This window comes from Lolium perenne, chromosome 7 (genome assembly GCF_019359855.2).
Source record: "Lolium perenne isolate Kyuss_39 chromosome 7, Kyuss_2.0, whole genome shotgun sequence".
Classification (NCBI taxonomy): domain Eukaryota; kingdom Viridiplantae; phylum Streptophyta; class Magnoliopsida; order Poales; family Poaceae; genus Lolium; species Lolium perenne.
The window spans coordinates 267,239,903-267,254,798 of record NC_067250.2 but is presented as its reverse complement, the minus strand read 5'-3'; the positions used below and the strand labels follow the sequence as shown (position 1 = coordinate 267,254,798).

The window sequence follows — 14,896 nt, the reverse complement described above, 5'->3', positions numbered from 1 at the left end:
GCGAAAAAGGGAGAAGAGCGATGCTAAGCGCCCCAAGGGAATCACTCCGTGCCCGAGCCTGACTCATACTCGTCCTCGTTGTCCTCTGCGGCCGGTGGAGTAGCGCGTGACATGTCGCTCCTCAAAAGACTCTACTCGATCTCTGACTAATGAACCTGAGAAGAGTGCCAGCTGCTGTAGGTGGGGTGGATAGGAGACTGAGGAGGAGGACCTTGCTCACCACTGAGCTTATGCAGAATGAACGCCTGTGTATGCTAGATATCGGCATGCTGATGGCTGGCCTAGAAGTTCCCCTTGTGTATCTCAATGTTCATGCAGAGGACATGCCTTTGGAACCAGTTCAGCTTCTTCACCTCCTTCTGAATAAGAGGTGCAGCAGCTGAGTGGCCAAGTGCGGTGCCACTAGCACGGGCATCTCCCATAAAGGACCTAGTCGTAGGGGCAGGAGGGGCGGCAGTCTTTCTCTTATGGTAGGTCTTCTTGTCTTTATGTTCCACTCAAGGGTACTCGCTCAAATCCTTAGTCACAACTGTGTTGTCAATGAGCAGCTGAATATAAGGAGCATGTGGCATGGTAGTCCGACTCACCATCGCATCGTGTATCTCGTGGAAGATATAATCCATAACATCAACAATGTAGTCCTTATTCTCATCATCTTTAGCACATTCTCGGGCAAGAGCAAGAAGGCTCACCAGGGCTCCACGAATAGCATCACTGTTCCCTCCACTTGGGGCAATGTTGTCCTGGAAGAAACGAATAAGCTGATCGTATAGTGGAAGGAGACCGGTAACAGTGACAACTACACCATGCTCAGAATAGAGCTCATAAAGTGAGTCCTTGTCAGAGCGATTTGGACCATGGAGACGATGGCCAACACGAAAGGGATATCCAAGAAGCTCAGCAAACCTATGGAAGTTGGCTTGATAGGGAGTAGTGCCAGTCATCCACATCATGGTGTGTTCCTCATCTTTTTTGAAGGCAAGAGTGGAGTAAAACTACTGAATGAGTGGAACGCTGTAATCATGCTGCAGCCGCATCAGCTTATGCAGCCCCATCTGTTCAGTCACCCACACAACATCCGAGAAGTGATCCTTCTCAGCAAGAGTATCCAGAGCAAGACGATGCATTGGTCTCAGTTTGTCCATCTTCTGATAAATGTCTTTGTAGGTGAACAACTGCTCAGTGCACCAGAAACGAGTGTCCTCAATCTCCAAGTTCCTCTCCATGTCCTCATACCAGTTTTTCTGCCGGATTGCTGCATACTCAATAGAGTCCATATCCTTGTAATTGATCCACAAGTCCTTTCCTTTCCGCCTCATGGTGGCGGACTTCCTCGGAGCAGAATGGCTAATGTCTTGGTCTTTGTGAGGGCGGCATCTCGGGCGCGAGCTACCTGTGAGAAGAAATAGGTGGATAGCATGGGACAAGTGAGCACACAAGTCATAACAAAGAAACATGCAGTATACAGTAACATCAATCTAGGTTCGAAACTATTGTAGACATAGACGTTCAAAAATTGTGCTGCAGAAAATTTCCCAGACCTGAATTTCCGGTGGCGTCTAGGGGCGGAAATTCCGCCCGGCCAAAAATTCCGGTCCGTGTTGGGGCCGGAATTTCCACCCCGGCAACAACAAATTTTTTGAGCAAATTCTATGTCTAAGCAGTAGATCGGCACACTAGTTTGATTCTACTATGTAACGCAAGACATTTTAACCACCAGGGATGCAGATCCTCCAAGCATATTGACACAAAAAATGCAGCAAGCAAGGATCCAGTTGTGAAGAATGCAGCAAGCAAGGACCAGCTTTACCTGAGTGTCAAACGTGTGGAACGGTTTCTGGTCAAGGACCTTTAACCTGTTCTTCAATGCAACAAAGACCCTCTCAATGGTGACTCTAAGGCTTGAGTGTCTGGGATTGAACAACTCTCTCGCATTCAGAGGTCGGTGCTTCACAGAGAACTCGTTGATGTGGTACCTTGTTTTCCTGAAGGGAGGTAGAATTCCAGGTCGGCATGCATATCCAGCATCTCCAAGGTATAACTTACCGTCAGTGATTTGCAACCCATCAGGTCTTGACAAGCTGTCGGCCAGGATGCTCACATCATGAGCTGAACCCTCCCACCCAACAAGCACGTAGGTGAACCTCATATCGAAATCCACAACTGCGAGAACGTTTTGGCTGGTGTAGTGCTTCCTCCCGCGGAATGCTGCAGACATTGATCTTAGTACCTTTGTAGTGACATGAGTACCATCAATAGCCCCAGTGCAATCTTGTAAAATGATTAGCACACAATCATGTTTCCGACAGTAGCAAACATCTGATAGGTAGAAGGAACATCATTTTGTACTCAACCTGAAATAGGAGAACTACCTGTAGCTGTTCTTGATCTTGGTTGGTGTGTTCATTGATGCTGACTTGATCATTTCACCTCTGAGCTCCCCAATGGCGTACAACACCTGCTGGAAGTACCGAGAGATAGTCTCCGTGGATCGCCTGAATGTGTTATGGATGACTCTGAACCTCTGGTTATGACCGACGACATGAAGAAACACTGCGACTTGTTCTTCGATAGAGGTGTGGATGCTATCAGTCAACAGTCCTCTTTCCCTGAACGTTTTCACAAGTGCATAGAAAGGGGCTCTTCTCATCCGTAGCATACGGATAGCCTCTACGTCGTTGCAGTTGTAGATGTTGTTTAGGTTGACAATCCTCTCTTGATCTCGTTGTAACATAGGTTCGTAAGTCACACGAGGATAAGCAGCCTAACTGCTCTCTTGTGCACCATCAGGATCCAGACTTGTACGCAAATGATGAGTGCTGCGGCGTGATGCACAAGCTGGAGCTGGTCGGTCTATGCATTACGAACGGTCTTATCGAACCCAACCAGTTCTACGAACATGAATCAAACACTACAATAGAGCAGAGGTCTTTCCCTTTACCTCCATCATGGTGGACGATGGACACGGCCGAAAGCCGCCGCAGATGCGCCGCGGCTAGAGAAGAGGATCCTGGTCCGTCGCCGGAGACCGAAGGGAGATGCGCGCTGCCAGATCTGGGTCGCCGCCGCCGCCGAGTGAAAATTTGGGAGGGGGCTAATGGAGAGGGTAACCGAAGAGGGAGGTTACCCGTACCTTTGCCGCGCAACACCGCTGGGATTTCGGCTTCTCCCGCCATGCCGAGGCGGAGGTACCGCGCGAACGGCGTTGTCGATTTTCATCTCACCAGGGCCTGCCCTGGAGAAACTGTCAAACCGAGCGTTCCTCCGGGGCATGTCCCAGAGGTGCTTAAAAACCCGTGCTATGCAAGAACGCGAGTGCGCCCAGGGAACCAAACAACCAGAAAAATGATGGGTCGATGCAAGCCAAGGGACGTCCAAACTACCAAACGCGCCCCTAATGGCTTCAAAAAAACTGGCCGCGTTGGAAGTGTTGGTAGTGCACACAAAAAAAAAAACTCTCTCCGATCCATAATTCACTCGTTTCAGAGACAAGTATTTTGGATCTGACGGAATAGCAAACCGCAATGTTTTCTTTTTACTATCTGACACGAGTGCTAAATGGCAGATCCTCCGAACCCCAAAATAACATTTTACAACCATCCCAGAATGCTGTAATCCGTGCAAGCATGGTGCATAGACCTCCGTCGACCCGGTCCCCCGTGGCAGGGCACGGCGGCCGGTTCCCGACGACGGCGCCCACCCCCATCCCAGCGTTTTGCAAGCCAGCTAGCTACTGCGAGGAGAACGATCGGTAGCTAGAAGGGAATGGAAGCTCTAGCTCCATAGTGCACTGTGCCGTGCAGTACCTGCGTGAAATTTGAGGTTTGACTTTGCTCGGGCGATCCATTGATTAGCCGCTCCGCGCGACGCTCCCGACGCAAACTGGGCGCGGTATCCGACTGCCATTTACCTCTTGGTTTCTCGTCTTCCTCGCCCGTGTCTCCCGTCGCCCGTATCTCCACCTAGTCAACCGCATTTCTTAATTTCCTTGCCATGGACGTGTGGTCGGCGTTGGCCTTACTAAGATCGCACCAATGGAAAGAATCGCGGAGTCAACACTGAACAGAGCGAGTGGTACTACATCGCGTAAACGATGTCTTACGCCTTGTGTTGACTGATGATGAAAACAGTTCAGCTAATTAAATATGCATATCTGGTACCAAACGTTAGTATTAGCCGGCGTTTTATTTTTTTCTTTGCACCTGGATGCTTTTGTTTTGTTTCCGTTATGCTCTATAGTGAAAATCGATCACTGTGATGGGTTTTGCATGGAAAAAAAATCAAATATGCATGTCAAAATAGTCGCTGCAACCAAACTACTCTACTCACAGTAAAGTAGGAGTATGAATATAACGGCACTTGTTAACAGGGCGACACGAAATTTTGCCGGGTAATCGTGCTGTCGGCCCAGTTCAGCGCCCCAATGTAAGGCGGCACACGTCTCAAACGTTGGTTTTACTACTGCACTACAACATCATCATCACAACCGAGCCAGTGCGTGCGCATCGCGCACGTAGCTGTCTCCATAAGAAGCTCGATGTCCAACCTAGCCACACCGTCTATAAATACCCATGTCCTTCTTGCTCATCTTGACCATTGTAGCTGAGCCAGAGGGAAGTTAGAAGAGAGCAAGTGTTCTTCAGAAAAGAGATAGATGATGCGTGCAAGAACAACAGTCATGGTGCGGCTCTGCCTTGTGTGCCTTGCTCTCTTGCTGCTGACCCAAGATGTCTACTCCAGGAAGATCTCTGGGGCAGTAGTGCAGGAGGAGCAGAGCCATGGTCGCGGCACAGCCACCACGGTCAGCATTCACTTCTCTATGAGACTGGTCATAGTGGGGAGTAACTTAGACTAGTAACATATGTTATGTTACTAGTCTAGGTTACTAGCTATGTTACTCCCACTATGAGCAGTCTGAAGCTCTCAGGAGCAATTCTGCAGTAGTTTCAAATCCCAATTTTTCATCTTGCCTTAGAAGTACGCAAATGCATAATGAACTGAGAACAGCATATACCGTATGTATTCTTCCTACGAATCTCTGTTAACCGGAGCAGCAGCAGCATTCTTGATGCGAGGATGAACCACATGCATGCATGCTGATAATCCTTAATTATTCATGCTCCTTGATTATCTATGCATATATGCATGCAAGTTTGAGTATATTATACAGTACATTCATTTGTCTCTAGAAGTGTGGTTTCGCAATCTGTTAACTGATGTGCCGACCTAATCTTGATCGAGCAGGAACCGCGCGGCGAGGGAGGGAGCAGCGAAGGTGCCAAGAGGGGACAGCCTCAGCGTGAACCGACGAAATGGGAGGAGATCCACACGGATTACATCTACACCCAAGATGTCAAATACCCATAAAATAGCGATCCCTTCTCGTGTCTAGAGAGGAAGGATTAGTCTGGGATTTCTCGTTCAGATTTGAGCCAAATCTTACACTAATCCTTCTCCTTTTATGTGAGAGATTTGTTTAATCAGTAGTATGTGATCAGTGTGATCTAATGTATAATTACTTGAGTTTAGCTTGGGTAGATCCCCCTCTGATTAGCTAGTAAATTATCATGTATAATTACCAGTACTATGTTGGTAAATTTGAAAGGTGCATAAATGGCTCGATTTACTTTCATCTGACGTCTATTTGATTCAACGAAGTCTTGGAGCAGCCTCTATGACTGTTGCCAGTAGGGGCAGATTTATTTTACCATCAGGCTAGAACATTTAGATTTAGCATATCTTTTCCCCATCTTTCTGGATTTTCCTACTTCTGAGTTTTACTTCGTCGTGCTGGTCGGGTCGTGTTAACCTGTAACTTTTGGTTGTACTGCTGCCCTTCTGGGCTTCTCCTTAACTTAATTCATACATGCAGCTCTCATGCATGGTTCGACAAAGTTTAAAGCAGTTCTCCACTTGATCCTTTTGTCTAAACAGGAGTCCGGTGGCAGGGGTTTAACATGTTCGCATCAGGCTACATAACACCTTTTTTTTAGATAGGCTACATAACACCTGTTCTCTTCATAGTAACTATTGCCAAATTTGTTTGAAATGGGAGATATCTTGGGCTTTGCATTGATGCATGCATATCCCAATTAATTTATTGTCAGTCAATTATTACATGTATACTGACATACTTGTTTTTTCCGATTGCTTGGTACGAATAAAAGGGAAAAGGATTTTCCACTAATCAAATGTATCCTATTTCGCATGTTGACCAGACCGCATGTATCATCCATCAGAAACCCACCTCAAGTACTATTAGAGAGCACCTATTCCACCACTAGTGGAAAACTGGGCAATAGGCCCGGTCCATTTGGGCCTTTAGACCCGGTTCCTGAACCGGGACCAACTAGGCGGGACTAAAGGGGGTACCCTTTAGTCCCGGTTCAAAGATAAACCGGGCCTAAAGGCCTCAACACGTGGTGCGACCAGGGAGCTCACGCTGGAAGGGCTTTGGTCCCGGTTCGTGGTACGAACCGGGCCTATGTTTCTCTGCCGCGGCAGAGAATTGCTATTTCTCTGCCGCGGCACAGATTTGGGCTGTACCAGCGTTTCTCTGCCGCGGCAGAGAAACAGTCTGTTTCCCTTGCCGCGGCAGAGTTTCAGCAATGCATATATATATCATTCAAGAAACCACAAAAAATCGTCATGAATATATATAGACATCGTCAACAGTACACGACATAGTCAACACAGTACACGTAATGCATGCATATTTACAATACAACTTTTCCTGAACGAATATCCTCCGCCGTCACGATCTTCCGATAGTGCTCTCCACCTGGGGTAAGGACCTCGGTAATAAAGAATCCCGCGATTTCCTCTTGAATTGCTTTTATTTGATCCGCTGTTATGAGAGTGTCCCGCAGGCGTGTCATCTATATTTAAAAAAGGAGATCAATATATGAATGGAACTCAATACAATAGATGGTACTAATTAAGATTAATTGTGAAAATTTGTTATCGTACACGAGTGTGGTGTATTTGGGCATCCCCACCCTTGGGACAGGACATGTCACGCATGAAGGTGCAGACGTAGTATCCACATAAGTTATTCCCTTTTTCCTGCCTCATACACTTTACGAAAAAATAGTTCGATCAAACTAATAATCAAGCATCGTATTGAAAGTAAATATCATATATAAAGTTTCACGGACATAGCTATATATATAGTACTACTTACAGGGTAATCTCTAAATGTAAGCTCCGGTTTCCATTCACCCGGAACAGTATTGATGAACCGTTTCCAAGCCCTGCCTGGCAAAAAATAATGAGTAAATGAGTAATTGATTAGTTGATGATATCTTCGAATTAGAGCAGATGAAGATGCCAATACAAAATTGATTGAAACTACCTCTGGAGGATGGCAGCCATGTCCGCCCATTCCGCATATTCTGTACGTTTCGAGTCCATGACGTTTACGACTCCAAGGTGAAGATCAATGATTAGGAGAATAAAATGGAAACTGCACAAGCATAGCTCAATGATTACGAGAATAAAGTGGAAGGTGCACAAGCATAATGTATGTTATATATAACACTCACTTGAAGTTGTAGGGAAAGAATATATCCTCTTTGTCTGCTTGCTTCTCTAAAAACATTACGATGTTGTCCTCTGTGTCCTTGGCGAAGTCTCGAACCGTAACTTCATGAACTGTGTTTGGGTCTATGAACCCCAGCGGTAGGAGCTTGCCTCTTTTGTATTCCAGCTTCTTCATTCTGCATAATTAAATGTATAGCGTACACAAAGAATATAATGAGGATAATTGTTAGTGCAAATGAATGAGCTACAAACTTAATTACACAAATAAATTACTTACAGGCAGTAGCAACTGATGACAGCTTTGTCGAGGGCGTCTTGATTGAATAACTGAAACAGTTCTTCTAACTCAATGTTTATCTCGTCTTCCACCCGGAAGTAATGCTCATCTCTAAGATACACCGTGATGTAGGTTTCACATCTTCGACAGGCTTTCAGGTACCAGTCATGCAACCTTCGCATCTGAGTCCCTAGACGCGCGAGCTCGCTGTGTTTGACGAGATCAGATCCGTATCTATACTTGTTTACCACTTGAGCCGTTGGATAGTAATCTTCGTACTCAACTGATGCTCCCTGAGCTCTAGCCGCCCGTTCGATCATCGATGCCGTCTCTGGATCATGATATGGCTCCACGATGAAGTGGGGTGCGGCCTGAATGTCCTGCTGTCCAAGCTGGGCGACTTTTTTTGCTTCTTTCATCGCTCTAGAGGACTGTCCAAGAGAGCGGTCATAATCAGCTCTCAGCTCAGGTCTCTTCATTCTCGTCTCGGCAAAGTGCTTTACTGTCTGCGGTGGAATAAACATCTTCTTCGGCGCAGTTGCAAGAAACGCCTTTTGCTCTTCAGTCTGCTCATGTGGCAACAACTCTGGAGTCTGTTCCCTCATTGGAGTTGATGATCTCTTCGGAGCTGTAGGAGGTGCCGCGGACCGCTTCCTCTTTTGCTTAGGTGGAAGCGGCGGAGTCTCCTGACGAGGAGGAGGAGGCGGCGGAGTATTTTCACGCGGAGGAGACTGGTCATGGATAGGGGAATCATCATCGCGCAGAGGAGAATCATCACGCGGAGGAGACTGCACAGGTGGCGGAGGAGGCGGAGGTGGCCTGCTTGTTGGCTTCTCACCTGGAAACACAATGTTCTCCTTCCGCCATTGCACGGTGGTTCTACGGGCTTCTCCCAGTTCTTTGATTTCCCCATCTTCACCTGCAGGGTGCTCAAGCACCAACCCCTCATACTCTCTCAACACTTCATTCACCATCACAACAGCAAAGTCGTCTTGGACCGGACGGCAATGGTAAGACCTTGTAGGTAAGAGGATGCCGACCGCCGCCTTGAAGGATAGGTTGAAAACTTTAACATGCAGCTCACAAGGACGGCTCTCAGTGAGATCATCCACGGGGGGGTAGCGAGGAGGCTCGACCACCTGGTCATCATCATCATCATTATCCACTGTGAGAGGAAGCCACGCTGCTTTTCCGGTGTGGTTGAGATTGCGACGGGGGCGATGGCATTGAGCGGTGCAGGATCTACAGCCTGCCCCCGAGCCATCTCGAGATGTAAGTACTTGGGTTACCATGGTTAATTGGGCTTGCATGGTGCTCATACCCTCCTCTAAGTTAGCCAGCGGTCTGTTTCGGTTGCCTTCCTCCTCTCATGGCTTTTATCAGAAATCTCTTCCTTTCCGCGGGAAAGCCATACTTCCACGGAACGGAGCCTGCTGTGCCTCGTGTTCGTCCGCCGTGTTCTTTGTTCCCAAGGGCGCGTGTCAGCTCATCGTTCTCTCTTTCGGGCTGGAACAACCCCGCCTCCACGTCCCTATGTGCCTTTTCCAGGGCATCAATGGGAACCTTCAGATGAGCTTTCTTATAGATGCACTTCCCTGTTTCTGGATCCAACGTTCCCCCAATCCCGTAGAACCACTCCTTGCACCGTTCGATCCAACCGTGTGTCCCTAATCTGATCCCTTTATCGGTCAGTTCCGCCTCAGCTGCCTCGCCACTTAGGACGGTTAGCCCCGTATCCACCTGGACCCAGAATTTGGTGATATAGCTTCAACGCAGCATTTGCCTTATTTATTTCCGACCTTCTCTTAAATTCTTCGACTCCGTGCTGTACTTCACGAATTTGTCCCAGTGATTTTTTACCTTCTCACTGTCCGAGTCTTCTTTAACTTGATAAGGCGGCGCAATCTTTTCTTGTGGCTCTTGAATAGTTCGGCCATCTTCTTCTTGCCAAACTCGCGGAGGGCCTGCTCCATCTTGGCCTTCTCAGCGTCACCCCCCTCTTCGGGTACTATGTTGAAATGTGACATGAGCTTGTTCATAATGCTGTTTTTGGCTACATCATCGATATAAAGACCTTGAGCTTCTTCCTCTGCAGACAGCACTAGTCCCTTCGGCTTGTGCCATTCTCGAACGGTGATCGGGACGTGGTCCCTAACAAGCACTCCGCATTGAGCTATAAATGCCTTTGCACCTTTCTCTGGAGCAATCGGTTTACCATCCTTCTCGATGTGGGTGATGTCGTGCCTAACACCGTCATCCAACTTTTTGGCCGGGCCTCGCTTCCTCGACTTTACAGAAGAAGTGCTCGATCCGGAGGGCTAAAAAAGAAATAGTTCATAGTCAGTACAATTTCATTAGTTAATGCATCTAGTCGATCAACAGCGGCTTAATTAATTTATATACCTCGGTGATAACTACAGTTCGGGAGCCATTATGATGATCTTGTTCCTCACCGGCGCCACTAGGATCTTCTTCCTCAATATCCTCCGCTCCCTCACCGGAGTCATTCAAATAAGTTGCGGTGACATCGTCACCGCCATCATCTGGAATAACGTCGTCGTCGCGATCATCCAGAGTACCGTTTGCTATGAGTTCCTCCATGAAATTTTCTTGAATTTCATCTCTCTCCATGCTTTCTACAACGACCTGCAAGCTATACATAGGAACCATCATATGATCAAATTAAGGATAATGCAGAAAACTGAAAATGGAGTTACATATGTGTAGTTCTTAACTAAGGATCGATAATATAGTGCTGAAAGCAGATACTGCAGTTACATGCATACATAGATCGGGTTCATGTTTATTTAACCCTAATACATATCAATCACTACTACAACCACTCAACCGCGCAGACCGGGTCCTAGAGGGCGCCGACTGGTCCCGAGCCGCTACTGGGTGTGCCCCCAAAGCCACGGAACAACAACGGGAGCATAGCTAACATGAGATCCCCGCATAACGCTACATCCGGTCCTATACATGTTGTCTAACGCGTACATGTAACGGCGAACGTGCTGGTCCTCCGCTTCAATGCGCTGAGCTACCTCCTCCGGCGGGGCCGGCTCCCTCTGAAACGACCGTGGCCCATAAGACCTCCACCAAAGAATATCCGGGTCGACAACGGGACCCGGATTCCGCACCAAGGTGCGCGACCCGGAAGCTAAGACCTCCCAGTGCCACCCCGGCGGAGCCCAGTCCCGGACCTCCCCCATCTGCTCCATCTCCTCGGTGAGAGTCAGACCACGGCCCGCCGGCTGTCGCTGTCGCGGCATCGTAGCTACGAAAACAAATCATATATATATGTACCAACGTTAACATAAATTAAAAAATAACTTTACTACTTTTATGTTAGTGGGCGTCGGCACTATTTAGTCGGCGCCGGCACTACTCTATTTAGTCAGCGCCGGTACTACCGTTTGAGGGGCGCCGGCACTACCGTTTGAGGGGCGCCGGCACTACCGTTTGAGGGGCGCCGGCACTACCGTTTGAGGGCGTCGGCACTACCGTTTGAGGGGTGCCGGCACTACCGTTTGAGGGGCGCCGGCACTACCGTTTGAGAGCGCCGGCACTACCGTTTGAGGGGCGCCGGCACTACCGTTTGAGGAGCGCCGGCACTACCGTTTGAGAGCGCCGGCACTACCATTTGAGAGCGCCGGCACTACCCGTTTGAGGGGCGCCGACTATACTAATTAACTATACTCTATATACTAACAATATATACTAACAACTATACTAATTAACAACTATACTAACAAATCATATATAAATTTCACTATTTTCTATATAACATTTTTTTCGAATTAACTATACTAACAATATACTAACAACTATATACTAACAACTATACTAATTAATTAACAACTATACTAACAAATTTGATACATCTAATATATATCTAATATGTCAAATTTGATAAGAAACAAAAATATAAAAAAAAGGGGGTGTGGCCGGGGGGGCTCACCTTTGCCGGCCGGCGGAGAGGAGGCGGGCGGCTGTCGAGGAGGAGGCGGCCGAGGAGGAGGCGCGGTGGCGGGGGCGTAGGCGTGGAGGAGGGCGACGCGGGTGGCGCGGCGTGGAGGCGACAGCGGCGGCGCACGGCCGAACGGCTCGGGCGCGCGGGCGGTAGGGCGCCGGTGAGCGCGCGCGGCCGAACGGAGGGCGGCGGCGCGCGCGGGTGGTCGAGCGGTGGCGGCGCACGCGCGTGGAGGGCGGCGGTGCACGGCGGCGGCGAACGGCGGCGGCGCGGCAGGCGGGCGAGACCGAAGCAGCCTGGCGGCGTCGTTGCCTTCGTCTCCGCGGGATTGATCTCCGCGGAGACGAAGGGGCGAACCCCCCCCCCCGTTGGACCCGGGGCGTTTTACAAACCGGGTCCAAAGACCCCCCTTTGGACCCGGTGCGTTTTACAAACCGGGACTAAAGGTCTTTTTTGCTGCGTTTTCGCTGCGCGCGCAAAAAAGGCCTTTAGTCCCGGTTTGTAATACAAACCGGGTCCAAAGGCCAATTTTTTTAAAAAATTTCATTCCCGCCTTATTCGAGCTCGATAACCCGAATACAACTTGGGCCGACAACGACCCTCGGTGGGACGACATTTGGACCGAGACAACCTCCGACGACGAGTAGATCGACTAGACTAGTTGTTTATCTATTTTATTGTATTTTCAATAAAGTCGTTGTGGCAGACGCTGATGATGAGAAAAGTTTCCCGCCAGATTACATGTGGAATTAAAGTACAGAACTCAACTGAAAATTAATTAAGATACATGGCCAGATAGTACTCGTGCCTAGCCCTATAGTACTCGTGCCTAGCTCAACTGAAAATTAATTAAGATACATGGCCAGATTCGACTGTTCGAGTCATTCAGTCATACTCGTGCCTAGCCCTATAGTACTCGCCACTGTAGTCGTCGTAGTCGCCGTCATCATCGTCGCTGGCATCGGGGTCGCGGTAGTCAAACCTCGGCGGGAGAGCACGCGTGGGCTGGGACTGAGGGTAGCGCAGGCGGGGGCCACGGTGGGCCATGACGCCCTGGAGAGTTCGGTCGCGCCACCACAGACGACGGCCGGCCTCGTTGAAGTTCGAAGGAGGCGGGCCGCCCTCCTCGTGCCTGGCGAGCGCCCTCTCACGCCGATTGATGAAGAAGCTCTCCCAAATCGGGCTGTAGTCGGGATGCCACTGGGGATTCCTCCGCTGCTCTGGCGTGAGCTCGAAGTAGTAGTGGTTCGTGATGGCCATCTCGCGCGCCACACCTAGAGGGACAGGAGGGACCGGTACCCCTCCGACGCTCAGCAACCAGCCGGTAGGGACGCGGTAGCCCGGCGGGTAGGGAGTAGTTCGACGCGCAAAGCGCCTCCGCCTCCGGAGGGTTAGAGATACGATGGAAGCCATGTGACCTGGTGATGAGGTTTGCAGATATGAGTCTAGATGTGATATGTAAATGGAGGCCAAGCCAACATATATATAGTGAAAAAATGGCGGGAGGACGGAGGCGGGAAGCAGTGGAAAGCGCGGGAAGAAAAATAGGCGGGAACGCAGTGGCGCCAAAAACTGTCGGTGGGATAAGGACGTGTGGGTAACCTTTAGTCCCGGCTGGTGGGTGCAACCGGGACTAAAGATCCTTTTTTGTGTCATCTAACAAAACTGTCGGTGGGATAAGGACGTGTGGGTAACCTTTAGTCCCGGCTGGTGGGTACAACCGGGACTAAAGATCCTTTTTTGTGTCATCTAACAAAACTGTCGGTGGGATAAGGACGTGTGGGTAACCTTTAGTCCCGGCTGGTGGGTACAACCGGGACTAAAGATGTCGGCAGGATAAGAACGCATGGGTGGACGCACTGCTCGATGAGATAAAGCATGTAGCGCACGACGCCCTGTCGAAGGAACAAGACAAAGTAGAAGAGGTGCCGTGCCTATAAAAGGAGCATCGATACGCCTTGCCAAGACCATCAACGACTACATCTCATCTAACAAAGTTGTTGGGGAAAGGGTTGGGAAATCTCCGTGGCGCATCTCCACTTTTAATATCTTACATACGATTACATGATTACACAAAAATAAATGGGAAATTGATTGCCATGTTGAGATACTCATTTGTGCCATGAACATTCTTCAATTAACTTGATGATGGAGCATCTTCATCATTTAATTAATCTTCTTCGGCCGTAACCATGGAGCATCTTCATCATTTAACTTGATGCTTGGATCAATGTTCACTACAAGGGTGGAATTTCATCAAACCGATTATAATCTTCGACATGTCTGTCTTGTCCTACACTCCCACGATGTTTCTTTTTCCGTAAAGAACTATGTGGCGCTTTGGCTCATCGTTTGATGTATTTGTTTCCTTATGTTTCCTTTTTCTTGGTTTGGTAGACATATCCTTCACATAGAAAACCTGGGCCACATCCTTGGCTAGGACGAATGGTTCGTCTCTATACCCAAGATTGTTGAGATCCACTATTGTCATTCCATACAACTTGTCTACCTGAACCCCGCCTCCTGTTTTGTTGACCCATTTGCACCTAAACAAAGGGACCTTAAAAGAAGGTCCATACTCAAGTTCCCATATATCCTCTATGTAACCATAATATGTGTCATTTGGGCCTTCATTCATTATTGCATCAAAGCGGACACCACTGTTTTGGTTGGTGCTCTTTTTATCTTGGGCGATCGTGTAAAATGTATTCCCATTTATCTCGTACCCTTGGAAAGTCACTACAGTCGAAGATGGTGTCTGGGCCAGCAAGTACAACTGATCTTCAATATGTTTGTTATTCAGGAGATGTTTTTGCAACCAACCGCCGAAAGTCGACATGTGTTCACGTCTAATCCAATCGTTCGACTGCCCCGGTTCGGGAGCGTAGAAAGTTCTTGTGGTCACCGATATACGGAGCCACCAAGGTGGAACTTTGTAGGACTGTGTAGTGTGCTTGAGTCAAAGAAATCCCGTCCCTACATATCATTGATTTCCTTCCTAGCGTGCCTTTTCCACTTAGTCTCCCTTCATGCCGCGATTCAGGAACACCAATCGGCTTAAGGTCAGGAATAAAGTCAACACAGAATTCAATGACCTCCTCTCG

At 48.6% G+C, this 14,896-nt stretch overlaps 2 protein-coding genes across 2 annotated transcripts; one reads left to right on the top strand and one right to left on the bottom strand.

Moving 5' to 3' along the window:
* Positions 1-4,584: 4,584 nt before the first annotated feature.
* LOC127315280 (phytosulfokines 1) lies at positions 4,585-5,610 on the top strand. The gene is made up of 2 exons (XM_051345782.2): positions 4,585-4,801; positions 5,245-5,610. Exons 1-2 carry the CDS (start codon positions 4,655-4,657, stop codon positions 5,365-5,367), a joined length of 270 nt encoding a protein of 89 aa, XP_051201742.1. The 5' UTR covers positions 4,585-4,654; the 3' UTR covers positions 5,368-5,610.
* A 1,053-nt stretch (positions 5,611-6,663) lies between these two features.
* Positions 6,664-7,900, bottom strand: LOC127312651 (uncharacterized). The gene is made up of 6 exons (XM_071824549.1): positions 7,820-7,900; positions 7,545-7,718; positions 7,355-7,465; positions 7,184-7,253; positions 6,970-7,077; positions 6,664-6,878 (listed from the first exon to the last, which is right to left on the bottom strand). The coding sequence occupies exons 2-6, from the start codon at positions 7,715-7,717 to the stop codon at positions 6,717-6,719; spliced, it is 624 nt and encodes a 207-aa protein (XP_071680650.1). The 5' UTR covers position 7,718; positions 7,820-7,900; the 3' UTR covers positions 6,664-6,716.
* Positions 7,901-14,896: the final 6,996 nt, after the last annotated feature.

Bases quoted from the DNA above. Each gene is read 5' to 3' on its own strand.
- LOC127315280 (XM_051345782.2), top strand. From the start codon at position 4,655: ATGATGCGTGCAAGAACAACAGTCATGGTGCGGCTCTGCCTTGTGTGC. The intron at 4,802-5,244 runs GTCAGCATTCAC...TTGATCGAGCAG, and splicing joins GTCGCGGCACAGCCACCACG to GAACCGCGCGGCGAGGGAGG.
- LOC127312651 (XM_071824549.1), bottom strand. From the start codon at position 7,717: ATGAAGAAGCTGGAATACAAAAGAGGCAAGCTCCTACCGCTGGGGTTC. The intron at 7,466-7,544 runs GTGAGTGTTATA...ATGCTTGTGCAG, and splicing joins TTCTTTCCCTACAACTTCAA to TTTCCATTTTATTCTCCTAA. The intron at 7,078-7,183 runs GTAAGTAGTACT...TTTTTCGTAAAG, and splicing joins TTACATTTAGAGATTACCCT to TGTATGAGGCAGGAAAAAGG.